The 20,257-nt window shown below is 36.8% G+C and overlaps 1 protein-coding gene across 1 annotated transcript in view; it reads right to left on the reverse strand.

Moving 5' to 3' along the window:
- WDR70 (WD repeat domain 70) overlaps window positions 1-20,257 on the reverse strand; it is a 127,152-nt gene that overhangs the window by 92,047 nt on the left and 14,848 nt on the right. Inside the window, exon 6 of the mRNA XM_080362484.1 lies at window positions 2,226-2,285. Within this exon, the coding sequence (XP_080218610.1) occupies window positions 2,226-2,285 (60 nt within the window). The remainder of the gene's footprint in view (window positions 1-2,225; window positions 2,286-20,257) is intronic.

Below are 20,257 nucleotides of genomic sequence, written 5' to 3' on the forward strand. Positions count from 1 at the left end.
AAAAATGGAATTCAGCATGAGATATTCCCTCTTCCCCATCCAGTTGAAAAAATAACCTAGAGAAAATACATGCTTCAATAAAAACACCAGTTATGAGTGAAATTTATTCTTTAAGACAGGCAATCTGTTTTGCTAAAAACCAAGTTTCCTTACGTGAAAGAGTATGGGCTTCTTTCGACTTTTTCCACTTTCACATAGAAAAGATTCAAACAGGCATTCCTCAGTTTATCAAAGGCTAGTCATCTTCTCCTCATCATGCTCCTCATGCTGGTATCTCACTGTATTTCAAACATCCAGTGGCATCATATAGCCAACAGTTTGAAAAAAGTACTTTCAGGAAAACCAAGATGTTGCAGAAATGATGCTATTTTTCACCAGGCAGCTGATTCCTCCTTAATCTAACTATCCTGCTTTATTTTAGAAGCATTCACTTGCACAAATCTCGTCTTTTAGAGAAGGTCTAAAACCTCATTCTTCTAAAGAATATAAAGAATCATCAGATACCCTAACCCAGGGACCTCCATAAAATCTAATTTACAGAATTTCTAATGGAGTCGACATTTTTCTTTCTACTTCCCTAAGTCACGTTTAAGTGTACTGCTGTGTGCTATCCCTAAGAATGAATTAAACTCCACTTAGTGATTATGGCACTGTGACATATTTGATTTTCAAATGAAACAGACACAACCTCTTAGGTGTTCCCAAAAAAATGCCCCTTTTACCATTTAAACACAAATTTTGAAGCCCATTCACATCACTCATGATTCCTAACATGTAGGAAAACTGGGCATCTCCAGAATAATAATGCATTTGAGTAACAAACTCAAGTGTTCTACTCTATGGTAACTACAGTAGGAAGGAGCAGCTATGAGCTGCTAGAAAGCACACTGTTCAGAATACCTCTGATGTTGTATGCTTTCTCATACCTATGTATCAAAAGTATCAGGAGAAAAAAAAAAAATGTGTATATCCCTGAAGTTTCCTTGGGAACAGTAACACCCATTACACTGTACAAGCAAGGCAACTGGGAAATTAATCAGGTTTCTGGAAGGATTCTCCAGCTTGAGAAATCTTTTCTGAGACTTTTCAGCTGCCCAGGAATAGAGACATCAGCAAACTCACATTCATTAGATTGAAGGCCAATGACCCAGCTCCCTCAGCCTTTCTTCATAAGGGAGGTGCTCCACTCTCATAATCATCTTTGTTGCCCTATGTTGGACCCTCTCCAGCAGTTCCCCGTCCTTCTTGAACTGAGGGGCCCAGAACTGGACACAATATTCTAGATGTGGTCTCACCAGGGCAGAGTAGAGGGGAAGGAGAACTTCTCTCGATCTACTAACCACCCCCCTTCTAATACACTCCAGGATGCCATTGGCCTTCCTGGCCACAAGGGCATAGTGCTGGCTCATGGTCATCCTGTTGTCCACCAGGACCCCCAGGTCCCTTTCCCCTACGCTGCTCTCTAATATTTAATTTCACAACCTATACTGGAACCTGGGGTTGTTCCTGCCCAGATGCAGGACTCTACACTTTCCCTTGTTAAATTTCATATACTGTACTATATGATATGATACTCAGTGTATAAATTGGGGAAGAAGAAGGAAGAGGGAACTTTGGGAGTGATGGCATTTCTTTTCCCAAATAACCGTTACATGTGATGGAAACCGGCTTTCCTTGAGATGGCTGAATGCCTGCCTGCTGACAGAAGTAGTGACTGAATTCCTTGTTTTGCTTTGCTTGTGTGCGTAGGTTTTGCTTTACTTACGAAATTGTCTTTGTCTCAACCCATGAGTTTTCTCACTTTTACTCTTCTGAGTCCCTCCCTCAACACACTGCAGGGGAGTGAGCAAGCAGCTGCATGGTGTTTAGTTGCTGGTTGGGGTTAAACCATGACACCAGTCAAAGAAAGGGCTAGATTAGACCTATGTTGAGATTGGGAAGGCCTAGCCTAGAAGAGGGACTCTATCAAATGCAGAGAGTATATTTAACAAAGGAAGAAGAAAATGAGGCTACAATTGTGTCAAATGGAGCAGTGTTGGGTTATTATAAGAAAGCAAAGAGGTTTAAAACATGTTTTCAATCGCTTTAAGAGAAGAGTTAGACTAAAACAACAAATTAAGAAAAATAATTAGCTTCTTGAACTTCAGCTGACAATAAGTCTTTGTTAACTTATTTCATAGACTGGCTCAGTTCTAGAAAAAAACAAGAAATGTGTTATCACTTACTGTTTTTGTCCCATGTTGGAGTGTAATTTCATGAGAATCTGGAATTTTCTTGACAGGGTTCTGTTAAAAAAAAATAAAAATCCACATATGTGAAAACAGTGCTTTGACAAAAAAAAAAACCACCCAACCAAACAAAAACCCCAATACTGCAATATATATGAAAGTAAGAAAGTTTCGCTAAAGCCAGCCACCATAACCTGAGGAAGAGAAAGCAGGAGGAAATCAGAAACAAGAGATTGTTTCCAGATCTTTATTTTCATGGTATAGCCCTAAAAATATGAGGAATAACTGTTAAAAAAAAAAAAAAAAAAAAAGTGCTATCTCAATGAAGAACTAAAACTAGAAATATTTCCTATTTTTTCTCTTTAGAAAACATGAAAATCCTCTTTGGTTCTTAATCACCAATATCTAACAATCTTGATCTGTGATTTAGTCAATCCATCATTATTATACAATAATGTACCATAATTCAAATAAAAGGACTCTATGAAGTTAACAAAATTAATTAAAAAATCTAGAAATTCATTACAGGAGCTAAGTAGTCTGTATGGTTTATTAAGATCATGGACTGGCTTCCCACTTCCACTTGTGCCACTATCCATAGCTCTCATGTGTCTTCACAACTGCCACTTCAAAGGCAGCCATAACATGGTCAGGGAATTTAATTTAACAGCAACATACTGGTCAAAGGTAGTGACAGTTTAAAACATCTAACACATCTCGCTAACATCTGTAACACAAATATGAAAAAAGTTAATTTACACAGACAGAAATGCACTGAAAGTCCTCAGGTGATTGCAAGGTTCTACAAAGGTCATTTCAATCATTATTCTTAAAATGTTCATATGTCTGGTACCACTTAAGTTTCCTAAAACAAACACAATCTATCATTTTGATGCCCAACAGCTTTGTTATTATTTTATGTTGCCAAAGTCCGATTTTAAAACAGTTTTTAAGTACACTTTATTTACTATATATCTTTCCTTACTCATTTCTGCTAATTCCTTCCCTTTTTTCATGCTTGCCACAGAAAGCCTCTAGAGCATCCAGGTGATTTCCTTTCTAGTAATTTAATTCTGCAGTTCCACAAGTTTTCATTATCTTTGGTTTAGTCAAACCTACCCCTCTTTTAACTTCTTGCCACTAACAACAGCTCTGAATCGCAAAACAACTGTATAATTTCTTTCTCTTTTCACACACACATCTATATATAGAGATAAACCAGCAGAAGACTCATGCCATCTGTTTTCGAATTCACAGCATAAGCACATCTTTGATAGTCACTGGTGTCTGAAGGGGAACTTGAGTATTTGCGAGGAGGGACAATCCAAGACAACTCAGTGTGAGTGATAACGCATTGTTCCCTTTATTGCCGTCAATGACACATATTTACACAGGTTACAGTAATCATGCATACTTGTCACCTGCTGATTGGCTTAGATCGGAAGGTTACATTTACATGACCCTCCTACCTGTCTGAAAAGGTAACAGTAAAGGTTTACTAATAGCTACATGTGACATTATGAAAGGTATAGCCCACATGGCTTTAGGAGACACTTCCACAGGCTCAGTGATTTATAAGGGGAGAAGCAGGTGTAACTAAAAATTCCCAAGTGATGCTGTGATTACAAAAATGAGTTCAGTGTTTAATTGACACTATAAAGCACCTGAGCAAAAGTATAATCGTAATATTAAATGAGTTTTCTGTGCCTCCTTATTCCCTGTGCTATAAATTGGTATTTGCTCTTTTCAGGATGCAAAAAACTGCTTAACAGCCACTGTCTCTACTTGTCATCTAACTACATTCCATAAAAATTGAAGTGTTAAAAGGAAACAAATATCTTTCAAGATCCATACTGCTATTACTCAAAACGAAAGATGTACCACATCAAAGATTTTCACAGGAACCATCCATTGTTGGAAGGAGAAAAGGCATTTTGGTCATTCTATCTTAATAACAGAAAGGATGCTTATTTTGTATTATAACCCACTTACTGGAATATTATAATTAGAATATATATATTGTTCATTTCATATACCTTAACCACAAAGGTAAGTATAGTCAGTCTATACTGAGTCAGCATTTAATTTTGACAAAGTATCTTAAATACTTTGAGTTCTTTCAATAATTAAAACAAACAGCAAATTATTAATAAACAAAATATTGCAGGTAAAACTTATTTAATTTCAATTGCTAGCTCCTCCAGGTGACAATAATCAAATCCCTCTTTTAACGATAAAACTGAACCACTCACATAAAAACATCTTTGCTTTACAGTACACTCATGTTGAACACTGCTCTGGCTATTTATCTTTAAGGGAGAACAACAGATAGGAACACATTCTGTCACCTGATAAATCAAACTGCCTGAGTCTGAAAGTTGGACATTTGGTGAGTGCTAGCGGTGCTACACTTTGCAGAGTCCAAGCCTGGCAGTTAAATTTAACTATTTGGACTATTCAAAACAAAAAATTAAGATAACAACGTCCAGGAACATGTCTTGGCATAACACCTTCAAATCAGCAAAACATTTACAAAAAAACAAGGTGGCTTATTCTATTTTAGTAACTGTGAACTTCCTAAATGACTGAGAATGCTATAAATATCTCTAACCTGCTACAACAAATGGCTATATGTGCACACAAAAATCAGATGCAGCTACCATTTTTCCAGTTATTACATTCCAAAGAATAAGTAATGCTATAAAATGATTTTTTTCACACTCTCAAAAGAAAATATAATTAATACATTTTATGCTGATTTGAACATCAGAATGCCATGTATCCTGGAATATTACTTTAAGTCTGAAAAAATGAAAACTTAAAAGTTTGCCCCAAGGTTTTTTTTACCTACACTAAAATAAAAGTTTCTTTTATCTATACTTCCAGGTCTTCCAGCTGTTGCTTGGATTTCAGCTGTTAAGTTTACACAAATTGATTTTAATATTTCAACAAGGCTGTTATGTAAAATTTGTATTGTAACCAAAACTTGATGAGATGAAATTTCTAGCTGATTTTATTTCTCCTTTTTTCTTTTTAACTGTATCAAGAAAAGACAGCATATTATATTTTCCATGAAGGAAAACAGTTTTGGTGTTGACATATCTCCAAATATTTTTAGAAAAAAAAATGTCAATTCCCTGGTTTACATAAGATTAATATATATTAAATCTGTGCTACAGTGTACTCTAGGAGTTCACAGTTTTTGTAAAAAAAAAAAAAAAAAAAAAAAGTCTTACCTTTTAAATAATTTCTGCAAAGGGACACTGCTAGTCAGGCATCACATCTGCAGTTTGCAGTTACATTTTTTCGGGGAATTCCTGTCTATTGAGCTCCTGTGCCTGACAACACTTCTACTCATTGCACCACTGTCCCTAAATACTGTTGATTCTCTTTTTCTTGTTCCTTATGGGAGCTTCCTTATCCTCAAGCAATACTCAGAAAATATACCACTAGAAGCCACAGGCTGAAACTAGACCAGAGTCTCCCAAGATCTCTTAAGAAAAGTCAAAGAAAAAAAACAGAAAATCAAATAAACCAATTATGCAGGTCAAACCAGACAACTGAGAGAACGGACACAAAAGGGAAAATTTAGTTAAAATCTAGATTACTGCATCCTACAAGACATCCTCCAATATCCTTGAGATTGTAAGTATGGGCAATAACAATCACTGGGATTTGGCAGATGACAGAGGGATAAAGCAGTTTGGTATTTTTATGATATATTAAACATTTGGCTTGCAGAGAATATTAAGTCCTACAGAAGTAATAAGAATCCACTAAACGGTATCACAGAAAGTAACTGACAATTAAAAATACTTTGACCTTTACTATCTACTAGCCTTTCTAGCAGATTGACCATCCAAAAGCCATTTTAGAATGACTTTAGAATGCCCATTAGATTATGTCCACAGGCTTAAATGGATAAAAGCAAGGATTATGAAAAACAAAATGTGTATTCCACAAGTCTTCTGATCTCACATAAACACTAACTGCAAACTGCAGTTGATGAAAAATAAATTCATCTGCTAGAATCCATCCTCCCCCCTTAAAAATACCCCTACAACTTAGAATACAGGTCATCAAATGACTCAACTTTCCACGGTGCAAACAGAGAAGCACAGAATTATGCATTTACACCTAAAAATACCTCTGCTGCTCTGTTTGCAGAGGTTTATCTTTCACTAAATGGAAACTATGCTGTGTGAAAGAAATTTGCAAGCTATGGGTGATCTTTCACACATCAGGCCCCTAAATGGGAACCTTTCTGGGCACCCACAAGACTACAATTTACCAGAGGAAACAACAGTTTGTTTGTTTTTCTTTTTTTCTCCGTGTTTGCAATTGTCCTTAGATTTCGGTATAGATTATGTTGCCTTCAAGGATTTCAAGATCTTTTGTGGCCCTGGAAGAAAATACAACTTTCCTTTTCTGGATGCCTCCTGTGTTCCTACAGCTCTCCAAAAATCTGACTTGCTGGAGGCTTGGAGAGACTTCTCATTTATGGGAGCAGCGCTGCGGTACAGCATGGAAAAACAACATGCAAAACTGCAACTGGTTAAACTGAAAGTGAGCACTTCCCCATCGTGAGCAGGGGAAGAGGTTAAAGTTGGCTTGGCTACTACTTACTTTAAATACCTTAAGTACTATACTAAAAAAATCCCTTCTGTGGGAATTGTAAACACTCACACCCTGCTTTTTTGGAGTCTGATTTGGTACACTTCACGTGGCAAATGCTGCTTTTTCATGGGCAGGAGCGAAGAGAAGGACAAAAATCTACACTGTATAGAGATTTCTCAATTTCTGGTGAAACTGTGGGTTTCACAAAACGAATTCAACAGAGGTGGTCTGACACAGATGATTGCTGCCTCCCTAGAATATAGATGGAATAACTGGGTTCCTAATGGACAGCAGGAACGGCTCATTGAAGTGAGAGGTGGGCAAAAAATCCCAGCATCAAACGGAATGGAATTACCTTTATCTACTAAAAGTAACTGCAGCAATTCAAACTTCCAAATGAAGGACTTACTGCAGAAAACCAGTTTTGACAGATACTGTACCTGTGTAAGTGAATAAAATCAAGAACTATTCTAGTGGTGATGTACAGAGAGAAGAGAATCATGTTCCATCCCTCAATGTTGAGTCTGCGACACTATTAGAAGAAAGACAAAGAAGTGTGGAGGGGAGTGTTTCACAGGTCTGGAAGAAAACATGCCTCATCCTTCTTATCAGACTAGAAAAATGTTTTAAGCTATTAAGCACTCAGCTGAATTTTCCATGACATCAGTGAAAGCTGAAGAGTTTTAAATTTTTTTTTCTGTAGCTTTTTAAACTTGTTTTGCAAATACACACACACTGATGTTCATGTTTTGTTCCACAAGCTATTCCTCATGCACTGATTAAAACCATAACACCTGTCAAATTCCAAGTCACAATTTTTCGTTATTTTTCTCTATAACTCAAACTGAAAATAAACAACTAAGATACACACTAAGGTTGCACAAGTGTACACTCAAGAGAAAGATGGTGCATGAAAAACCACAGCATCAGAGATGGGCAAGACGCTATTTTACAGCAACAGAAAACAAGAAATGTTTCTGATTTTATACAAGTACATTAGCCACAAACTTGCACGCAGAAGGAAGCATCCATATTCGAAAGGGCTTTTCAACAACTTTTAATTTCCTCTGTTTTAGTTGTTAAGAGTTGACAGATGTATTCTGTTGCATACTTGCAGATTAAACTCAGTTTGGCCCAGATTCATTTAGTCTGAGCTTCTGAATGTGATGCATCTAAACATGGAAAACACTTACTTCAAACTTCCTACACAGCCTTCAAAAAGAGACAGATAACTCCAGAAGAAGTATCAGTGTATTAAAAAATTTAATCATCTGGAGACTTCTCCTCTTCCTGAATTATTTGGGGAGTGCAATGAAGCTAAATTCCTAACAAAGGTGCCTTGATTAGTTTGGATGAAACAGGGCCTATGTGTGTGTATTATCTTAAATTTTGGCCCAAAAAACATAACAGAAAATATAGAAAACAGAAGGACAGATGCAAACACTGATATGAATCATCTTGGTTGATATTCCCATGAAACACCTACAGTATCTGTTACTCGTGGAAAAACATAGCTAACTCGTAAATCCATAACAAATGCAGAAAAGCCTTCAAAATTAACAGAAATACTAGAAGAGCCCTATGAAAAGGTATTTCTCCCAGTTATCTTTTAATTCGGGTAACACTCAAAACAACACATAACTTCTAAGCACGGGAAGACTAAGGAGAAGTTATTTTCTTTAGTGAGCTAAAATGCATTACTCCAGGGTGCACTCAAGAATTAAGGAGGTGCTTAAGTAGATGAACTTCCTTTTGAATGCCTACAGGAAGTAAATTTATTTATTAAATATGGAAACAGTACTGTGGCTAGCTTCTCTCAACATCATCTAATTCACAGTCTCATGAAACTGTTTCTTATGATCTGAACCAGAGTGTTTTGTGAGGTTTAACCAGCAAGGGAAAAGACCTTAGATTAAATCTTCATTCCCACACATGACTGACTGAAAACAATAAATTTGTAATGTTATTATAGGTCAGATACAACATATTTTATTAGATGATGGGTCAAATGGTAATTCAGAGACTGTTACCAGACACAACAGGTAACATTAATTAAATCTCCTTCCTTTTGTGCCACTTACTTGCATATCCCCCTCTGAAAAGACTACAATGGCTTAACAATTTAGAAAAGGTTTTGCAATCAGCATCTCAGCACAGTTTGCAAGTATCTTTTTTAGATATAAACATCATATTTCTAAAGTACAGCAAAAAGCCTGCCTGATCTGCCTCCTCAGAGACAGGTTTAGATAGATTTCAGGAGGTTACTATTTTTCACCTAGATTCTAAAATCTCATTCAGATAATTTCTAAATTTATAAGAAGCCCTTGATTTATGATGTAATAGTTTATATTAAAATTTATGACCTGGGAATTGTTCTGACAATGTATACCAAAGAAATTCTCTTGAGCTTTTTCTAAAGCAACTTGTAATCACTGATAAACTGATTTAAATCTAAAATTGCCTGTGGACCCCTCAAGTTTCCTTTGCAGTTTCTGGGAGACTAATTTACTGAAGCTGAGCGTTCTGGTAATATGTCAGATCTGTTACATTCTGCTTACATAACGACCTATCTATTTCATCTTTATCATCTCGGTTTCAAATGCATATAAATACTTCATATTTCTTAAAATAGTATGCACAACTGCCACATACCACCACAAAGTACCCATGTTCAGTCAATAATGAAAAAATCACTAGCATTTTCAGTCAGACATATCCTTTATTAAGGTTATTCTTTAGAGTGAACCTTCTGCTCTTTGGAGTTTCAGTGCCAAATGCTTAGTTCAGATGCAAACATACATGAAAGCATAAGTGAAGTCTTTCACATCCAGCTTGATAAGAATTTCCATACCACAGGGATTCCATGTGAGATTTCTACCACAAGGAATATGCCCTAAAACACACACATGAAAGAATCCAAGAGCACAACATAGGATGCAGGACCAGACTGAAGCTAAGTTTTGTTAACGCATGAAATTTTTCAGCTTGTTAGCAAGCTTACTTAATTATTTACATTAAACTTGCTCTGAAACACCTTTTATCTAAATTATACAGACCATTTACCATCATCACTTTTTGGCAAACCTTAGGGAAAAAAAATGTGTGAAGTTCTTTCACTTGAAACTTCTTTCACTATGAAAAGTAAGGTTACACTAAGAATTCCAGAAGCAGTATCCTGCCTTTTAATAACTTTTAATAACTTTTAGATGTTTTCAATTCATTAAAATAGCCTTAGTATTCTCCAGATTTAGTCTTAAAATAAAATTATTTAAGAAGTATTTTAGACATTAAAAGCCATTCTTGTAATAAGTTTAACATTTTTTGCAAAAAAATGCCTCTCAGCTCTATATTTTAAGAGTCAGTGATACTATTAAGCTTTTGTAATTCATGCAGATAAAGGCAGTTTTAGCTACACACATTTCCATGGCAGTACATTAAAATAATATATGTGGTAGAATATTAATACTGTTTCTTTTGCAAGTTTCATAAGCAGTGGAATTAATTCCATCAGTAGCACCAAACTCTAAATTTTAATTTTGGACTCATTAACACTTAAAAAGTCAATGCAGCCAATAGATTTTCAATATTTGGGACTTCTGTCTAAAACAGACATGGAGATTACTACAATTGAAATACAATGCAATTTTACTCTTATCCAAAAAGAGCCTGACGTTCACTTTAAGTCTTCTGATGAGAATTTCCTAAGCATCAAGGCAATACAAATAAGAAACTTTATACAGCAAACTCATTAGTGAGCCATCTCTCTTAAATTACACATGGTTTAATGACCAAAATTAAAACAATACAACACTGGTACTGGCATAGACCAATCCTCAGCCTTTGACTCTGTGTAGTTTATTTTACTCCTGCATACCCCAGTTTCTTCATCTGAAAATTTGAATAAATAATATCTATCATAAGGAATCTGGTACAAGTTTTATACAGCACTTTTGGTGAAGTTCTTCAAATTCCTCAGGGATCCTGTTATTCCTGGCAAACATACGACAGTCAGTAAAACTAAACAACCACATCTCTAGAGAGAGTTGTCCACAGACTACACTTTTCAACAGTTCTCCAATTGTGACTGTAAAAAGGTGTTCACTCAAATGTTTACTCCAGGATCTTAAGAGACGAAAATTTATGTGTAACACCCCACTTAGTGGCAAATATTCCAGTTGTCTACAAACTTACTAATCAAATAGGGTAAGGTATTAAAATGGGGTTGGGGGGGAGTCACTAGTTAATCACACAAAGATCCACAACCATAGGGTGAAGGTAGCGGGCGGCAGGGAGTAAAAATTACAGCATGTCTAAGTTACTGCAGGAAGGAAGGACAATTTCCTACCTAGCTCCCACAGCTGGTTCCAATTCCATTACTGTTTCGATTACTAATTCTCCCATGCCACCCATAAATTACCTTCAAAACATTAACATTTAAGCTGTCTTCTAGCAGCACAATTTTATGTAATATGACATGAGCATAAATTGCTAACAACTTTAACTATGCATCTGGAAAGAGGAAAAGATACATTTATATTTCACATATGTGAGGTCCATGCTTAAAAGAAACACACCTTTCTCCGTGCTTCACTCAGGTATGTTCCTTTAACTAAAGCTTATGTCAGAAGAAGGCAGTGCATTATGGCCAGATGACGTATCTCATATTGTAAAAACTGTTTTAATATCCAATGACATCACTAATAATTTTCAAAATGTTCAGGGCAAATACTAAGCACTAGGTTAAAAAACACAGCTTGTGTGAACATCTTAGTTTCATTTTTAATCAAAAAAACCAACATTTTCCAATGTTGTGCCCAAGAAAATGATATGTCTTACTATAGTATCTATCAATGTTGAGACACTCTAGCATACCATATCAAAAATACTGATTGCCATGTATGGAATTTAGTCTGAATATTCCACATTATTACAATTAAACCTGACAAGACACAAAACTAAACAGAGAGCCATTGATTTCTACAGAGCAACTAAACAACTAATATTCAGTATTGCTCAGCTGTAGATTAAACAGGAACAGAATAAAGACCCCTACACATTTTCCAATGAAATGATGCCCACGCATCAAATCCAACACTTATTATAATCATTCCTCAAGGAGCCTGAGGTATAAAAGCATACAGAAGCAATGCTTTCACTTTTTAACCCAGACTAAGACAAATATCCATCGTCTAGACAGTGCAAAAAATTGTAGCTGTACGAATGGAGAAAGAAGGCAAAAATTCAAGGTCATCAAGTCTAAGGAAATGCCTCATTTCATAGACTTTTACTGACATGTTAAGACCTCATATTTTTCCTTGCTCTGTAACTGTTAGAAAGTGTAGAATATTAGATACATTCTATGAGATCTTTCCTTGAATTATTCAACAGGTTTCTTGATGTTCTCCATAACGAGCTGTTGCAGATACTCCATACTATACAAAGACTACTTGAGGAACTAGAAAAGTCCTCTTCCTTTTACAATCTAAAATTTAAGTTTCAATTACATTATTCAAATTAAGTCACTATTAATTGTGTATATAATAACCTTGTTAATCTAGCTGAGATGAACTAAAAACAATGTGCATCTTCGACTTCATCGTAATAACGCAGTTAACAATCCTTAATTCATACTTACAAAGAGGACAATTTCAGATGTTCAGATGAAGGCCTACAATTACAGTAGGGTTGTTCCTGCATCTGAGCTGCTCATATCCTACCAAGCCAGAAGCTATGATGAACATCTATTATTGATATAGAATCATAGAATAGTTGGGGTTAGAAGGGACCTGCAAAGGTCATCTAGTACAAACCCCCTGCAATGAGCAGGGACATCCTCAACTAGATCAGGTTGCTCAGAGCCCTGTCCAGCCTGGCCTGGAAAGTCTCCAGGGATGGGGCATCCAGCACCACTCCACGCAACCTGTTCCAGTGTTGCACCACCCTCATTGTAAAAAATTTCTTCTTCATGTCTAGCCTAAATCTCCCCTTTTTCAGTTCAAAACCATTACCACTTGTTCTGTTGCTACAGGCCCTGCTGAAAAGTCTGTCCCCACCTTATAAGGCCCCTTTAAGTACTGAAAAACTGCAACAAGGTCTCCCTTGAGACCTCTCCAGACTGAACAACCCCAACTCTCTCAGCCTGTCCTCACAGCAGAGCTGTTCCAGCCCTCTGATCATTTCTGTGGCTCCTCAGGCCCCTCTCCAACAGGTCCATGTCTTTCCCGTGCTGAGGGCTCCAGAGCTGGACACAGGACTCCAGGTGGGGTCTCACCAGAGTAGACAGAGAGGCAGAATCACTTCCCTCATCCTGCTGGACACGCTGCTTTTGATGCAGTCCAAGATATAATTGGCCTTCTGGGCTGCAAGCATACATTGCTGACTCATGTCCAGCTTTTCATCCACCAGTACCAAGTCCTTCTCGGCACGGCTGCTTTCAATCCCTTCATCCCCCAGCACCAACACGGGTGCAGGACCTTGCACTTGGCCTTGTTGAACCTCATGAGGTTTGCATGAACCCTATTTCCAAACTTGTCCAGGTCCCTCTGAATGATATCTCACCCCTCAGGCATGACATACTTCAAGCGACTCTAAGTTCCCAACAACCTCATTTACAAAACAAATTAAAAACAAACAAAACAAATCAGGAGGAAAGCAAAAAAACACCACCACAACAACAACCAAAAAAAACCCTCTGTGTATAATGCACAAGTGAAATCTTGAATAGACCTGTGGTGTTTTGTATCACCTGGCTGACTGATTGGTGAAGTTACCAGGGAATGCACGGTTACTACTGTTTCCATAAACAAGCAAGTTAAAAAACCCTTCAGCAGTTCTTCTTCTGTAACAAGCAAGTGCTTAAACATAGGGCCAACTTGCTATTCTATCAAAAGAGAAACAGAAGTAAAATATAAACCAAAAAATTAGTATGAGAGAAGCAGAGAGCTCAAAAACACTTTCTGGCTTTCCACAACACAAGCTGAAGTGGTGGGAAGGAACGTATAACCCATAAAATAATTGAAATCAAATGCAGTCCAGAAATTTTTGCTCAGATGTGTTCAAAGGAAGCCAAAATAAGGATTCCAAATTTTGCACAGTTTGCTGGGCTTGTGCAGAGTTTAACTCCCGTTTCTGGAATTTGCTCTGTAGGTCTGAATTCTTCACAACAATGGCATGTTTGACATCTGCCTCAGACATGTCATCCATGGTTTAGTTCTGAAACTAATGCTGTCTCATGTAACATCTACTGCTGTCCTGGACTCAACTGTTTCCCAGGCCTTTCAACAATTTACATTTCACCTCCTGGGAGCCGTGCAAAATGAGCTTACAAAACAAATATTTTGCCTTGAGTTCTTCAATACCATTATTCTGTTTACAGACAAACCGCAGATCACAGATCACTTGAAGGCACTTTTCTTTATGTTCTTCCTTTTTAAGTTTACTTCCCTTCTGTATCACACATTCAGACACTCTGGATGCTCACTTCTGTGGCTACTACGGGTAATACCCAGCCTGACCAAAAATGGACCTCTGAGTAGAGGACAGCATCCTCTGTCTTCAGGTTCCTCTCACTAGATCCTGATAAACCTCTACAGAAAGGGAGAAAGTCTTCCTAGGACACTTTATTTAAGTGAAGTCTCCTTTCATAAACCAACTGTATTGGGCAATCTATTGAAATGGGAAACCCCTGATAATGATGGTAGCCTGCTGCAACATGTGAAACACTTGACCTTGGAACTTCAGTGTCATACAGAAATAAGAAAATAGAGAAAGCAAAAAAATCCTGCTTTTAAAACACAATCAGCAGTTGGAAAGAAACATGTACAAGAATTATTAAAACCCACCATAATCTATTCATAGATTCTCAAATCTTCACAGTCACTACAATACTGAACAATTCCAGTAGTGTGGAACTTAGGTGAGGGAACAAGCTAGCAAGAATGAGCAAATGCATATAAATAGATTTCTGCAGCTGGCTGTGGGTATCAAGAGCTTAGAAGTATCTATTAATACTGACAGGCACAGTGTCGATCCACATTGCACTGTTAAAATTTTGCACAACAAAGGGAGTGGGGGAGTTCTGGCTTAGACACTGGAATTTTTCATAAGCTTAGATATTTGCTCTGAGATTATAATTATTTCTTAAGTGATAGGCTTGTTTACAATTGTGCATTTAAAGAACTCAAAAAAAATCCCATAAGGTATATTGTGAACTGCATGTCATTTAGCCTATCTACGCCAACGGATGAAAGACCTGAGGTGACCTCCTTAGAATTTGTAACTACAATAAGGTATGGTATGCTAAGCCTAACGTTTACACAATAAGCCCTTGTCATTGGGTAAGTGCCAAGCTGAGATACCATGTCAGTGTGCCTCAGAGCTTCTCCTCCATGCCTTTTCAGCAAGAGCAATGGTACAGAGCAAAGTCAAATTAAACATTATTTATTCATGTTATTTCGAATACAAACATTCTGCACGTGGTTTGTATTCTCCTATCAGCTCCTGACCTGCAAGACATATTTCCTAACAAAGAAAGCCTAAAACCACCAATAATCTCTCTTTTAGACTATTTGTGTCTCAGTCACTCCGGATTTAATTTTTTTATCTCCAAAAACTAAAATGTGTATAAACAGCTTTGACTCAAAACCAGTTATTAGAAAGTCCTCCTGCTCAATTTAGTTCTGAAAGTGAGCCAGTTACATTAGTGGTTATACAATCACAAGAGAAAACATAGCTTAAAGATATTTTCTTGCCTACATGCAAATTAGGTTTAAAATGCCTTAAAGAAAAATTGCATCACTAACTACTATTCCAAAAAGGTGAATAAACGGGAAGTGCCAAGGTTGGCTCCAGAAAAACAAACAAACAAACACACAACCAAAACAACAACAACAAAACAACTTCTTACTAAACTTAGAAGGCAAATACATTTGATACACACATAATCACCAGAAGGAAACATGAATCTTTGCAATCCCATGTTCTCTTTTTTTTTTTCTTTACATACATTTCAGAGTAATACTGAGAGTAATACTAACTTTTCTTCCGACACTGTCCTTGCTTACAAACAGCAGAGCGCAGAGGATCCACACTCTGTTTTCACCCCACTGGCTTATTGTACTGTTAAGTGGTTTCTCTTACCATTGATTCTTACATACCTAATTCACATCTGCATCATCTACCTGCTGTGTACAATCCCTATTAGAAAAGGTCCACTATCATAAATCTGACTGTACGTCAAGACACAGCTACACACAAAAATTTTCTCCTAATTGCCCAGAGAAGCTGGGTAATTTCTATGAAATTCTGCCACCCACTCAGATGTGGTTGAAGAGTCCATCACGAAGTTACTCCCTGAAAGTATCAGATAGGGTTGCAGCTTCCATCAGTTTCTATGCTATAAGACAACTCCCAAGAGGTAAACTAATGCAAATTGTATTAAACTACATAGAATTAAACTACAGCTGACAGCTATTATTTTTGACAGGGTAGTTTCCATAACTATAATGTGATTTGGGCAGATGCTTATTTAAGATACTATTATAAATAGCATAGTTACAACTCATTTAGATTCAGCGACATGCATCTTACTCTGGGGAGTTAATATTTTTGCTGAAAATGCAGTGAATTGGTTGACTACTGCTCACTCTGCATTCAAACACTGATTGCGGTTTCTTATTTGGACTACAAGGCTTCAGGAAATCACAGAAAACTACCATTGGGCCTTCTCATTAAGTCACTGTCTACTCAATGTATTGTAATCATCTTCCCTAAGAAAAATATTTTAAGGACAGCAACTAGACTAAGCATGGTACTCTTTAAACCATTTAGAGATAAGTGACACAAAAAAGCAACTGGCATGTGGAAGTTTACATCTTCTCCAGAATTTTATATTTTCCACAGGAAAAGTTAATTGAGTTGAAAACCAATTTATTTTTAGATGGTCTTAAGGCACAAAATGCTCACAAAGACCAAGACTTAAAACTGTAGAACATGAAGGGGTTGTCTTTAAAGTGATTCAGCACTCTGTGTCACAGTAGTCTTGTAAAATAGGTATGTGCAATTTGTAGACACTGAGGATGATTAAGCTAGTTATTTCTTCTTTTCCATTTCTATTCCTGACATTATTGGTACGCAATAGAAACCATAGTAATACTATTAGTGTACTTAAGGAATGTCACTGAGAAATATGTTTATTCTTATATTTAAGACAACAAGAGCAGTTATGTCATTACATTTACTTTGCAAGAGACATATGCTATTTGTACTGAAATAGGTTACAAATCTGTTAGCACTGAAAGCCAGCTGATCCCTACAGATGTGGTTATAGCCTGGTATGTAAGTTGCTTTCTTTGCAGAGGACAGCATGTTCCAATACATCCTATCTAACAGGACAGTCAGAAAAAAGGCAGGTAAATCTCCATAAATACAGATGATGTAGGAAGCTTGGAAGATTAATGACTTGAGAAAGAAAGAATCATTATTCTATGAGCTCAATTCTTCTCATCCCAATTTATACTTTAAGTGAAGCCTAGCAAATTCTTGATATATATAGGTCTATGCCACATTATAACTTAACCTAAACACAGAAAATTTCTAGTTCAAAAATTGTGCAGTAAAATTCTGAAAGGCTGAAGAACTGTTTCAAATGCAACAACTGTTGCCGTTCAGATGCAGTTCAAAAGTTTAAGATTCAATCACTGTTTTCCCCTTTCTGCTTAGAATATTCCCAATATGAAGAATGCAAGTTCACCTTTTCCAAAGAACTGCAAATCAATCTTGAAATCAGATGCTGACATAATTTGCCTTTTCAATACAACTGTCTGTATCTGCCATCACATTTATGGATGGTTTATTTTTTGAATGAAATCCGATCTTTTACTCCTAATTTGGCCTGTTCAGTCCTGTCAACCCGGCATTTTCACAGAACTTGTTTTGTGTCTGAACATGTGCAGCACAACCGCAATATCTGCAAGCAAGACATTTACTCAACCTGCAGTAAATATAAAAGGCAGGCTTCAAAGTAGGTCAGAGATGAAGGCTCAATTACGTGCAGAAAATACATCACCCGCTTTCGCTAGCTGTCTTTTGGACACAAGGACCAACAGCAAAATAAGCAGGTAATCCCTCCATTTTCCAAGAAAACTGAAGTAAATACTACTTTCATTTCTGGTATTTCCAACTAGGCATGAACTCACACAGTTGTACACTGTGGGGTCAAGGAGGCTTGAAGTCCTTCCAATTAACTTTGACTAATGAGAAACCGCTGAGCCACAGGACACAGCAGCTAAAGTGTACTACTTACAGACCCCTTTTTACTGTGCCTGCGTTTGTCCTGCCACAAGATTTTGTTTGCACTGAAACTGGACATTTAGCATCATCACTGTTTTCACAACATCCAACAAGTAAACAGTGAATATGGTGAGTCTCAGTCACCTGGTTAAACTTGGAAAAGAAAGGTGTCCTGTTCTGGCCCATGCTCCTCTGTTTGTTTTCTAACATCGCGCTGCATAAAATGCTGCCCTGTGGGCCTGTTCCACTTTACACGTGAACAATACAAAAGCACATGCACCGTATTAGATACATACTTGGTATCGCAGACTGACTACATTTTGGCTACAGGACAGATTCTTCCTCCTACACAAGCAAAAGTCTAAAGAATTAAGTACTCCAGTACACAAAAGCTATATGGTCAAACTCAATCAAAAATCTTTCATACTTTGTTTAATAAATTGAAATAAAAGAAGAAATCAGACATGGGAAGTCTCTGTTAAAAACTCAGCTCTATTTTCCCACTCCTTTTAAAGATGTAAGCTGCTGCATAAGTTCTATAATAAGTTCTCCATTCTCCAACTAATCTTCCAAAGTTTACAATTCCATTTTTTAACAGAAGGGGAAAAAGAAAAACAATATATCTATAACTTATTTTTTTTTCCCTCCTTCTTTAAATTAAAACTGAAAAAAAAGTATTAAGTCCTATGGTTTGCCTGTATTATATGACTGGAAGACAGCTAACACACATAAGCTAGTAGAGTAAGACATCTCAATTGAAGACATTTTTTCCACAGCAAAAGTTTTGTTCATGCATAGAAAATTAATGTCTATTCTTAATTTCTAGAGCTCTTCCAGGATTTATTTCCTGCATTCATCCTCATTATTATATGAAATATGACCTGTGCAGTCTCTGTACTGTAAAAAGGCTGCTGTGACTGAGTCCAGCCCTTATATAGGACTTTGTGTTTCACCACACGTGCTCACCACAATGAACTCCATGCATCTAAATAATCCAAACTAAAATCTTTACATAGTACTATTTATGCTGAAAACTGGTTCCAAAATAGTTGCTTAAGAGGGTTACAGAAATTACGCAGGACAAATAGGGGTTCCAGGAAGGCTGGTATGCATCTAAGATGTTTTCACTGCCCCCTAGTGCAATTTTGGGGAAGGAAAAAAAAAATTACTGATGTTGGTTGGGGGTATTTGGGTTAAGATGTATCAAAGAAATAGTATTTTTTTCTTTAAGTCAAATATTGCCTGCATCTCATGCAGACAAACTCAAACTTCTGTATCAGCTAAGTAACTCATGTATAACCGGCAATGCAGACACAAGAGTACAGAACAAACAACGTGCCCATCTATGCCCTGCAGCTTGCTCCCTTTGGACCTAGCCTGCTTGAGTGGAGCTCAGTGCTGTCCCAAGCTGCCCAGAATGCAGAGTAGTTATTTTGGGAGCTTGTCACTGCCTTTACACAGACACATGGAAAACTCTTCAGTTTCATAAGCTCCTATCTGCACCTTGAGAGCACAACTTGCTACAAAATACATACATGTTTATTTAGTAAACCTGGAAATAAAATGGAAGTAACAAATTCCCTTCTTTCTTTTAGTAACAAACGTTTTCTCTGTGTCTCCATTTTGAAAAGTGTAAAAGCAAAGCCACAAAGCTGGTAGTTTCCATGTTCATAGTCCTACTGAAGTCAACAAAAGTACTTACATGGAAAAGGATCTAATCCTCCAACCCTAAATAATGAACCTGAGCTGCATGAGAGACGTATTTATTAGTTCTTTGCGTTAAGCCCTATTTTAGAAAACTGGACAGAATGCTCCTTATCCCTACTGCATAAAGGTCCTGTCTGAACTCTTTTTTTTTTTTTTTTAATATTGAGAAGTAAAAGGTACATCATTTATAACCTTTTCGCTACTCTTGCACAATATTTATGAAATGAAAATACCTTTTCCTTTGAGGAGTAACGTTTGACTTAAAACCAAATGCTACACCTAACTCACCTGACTTTTTAAACTACATTAGAGTCCTCATGTAAACAGATGTAATATCTTAAACGCTTCTTTTTCAGTTTTCTTCTATCTTATTTCTCAACAACAGATGTAAAACTGCTAATTTTCAAAATTAAAAT

Source organism: Nesoenas mayeri, assembly GCF_963082525.1.
Source record: "Nesoenas mayeri genome assembly, chromosome: Z".
NCBI lineage: Eukaryota > Metazoa > Chordata > Aves > Columbiformes > Columbidae > Nesoenas > Nesoenas mayeri.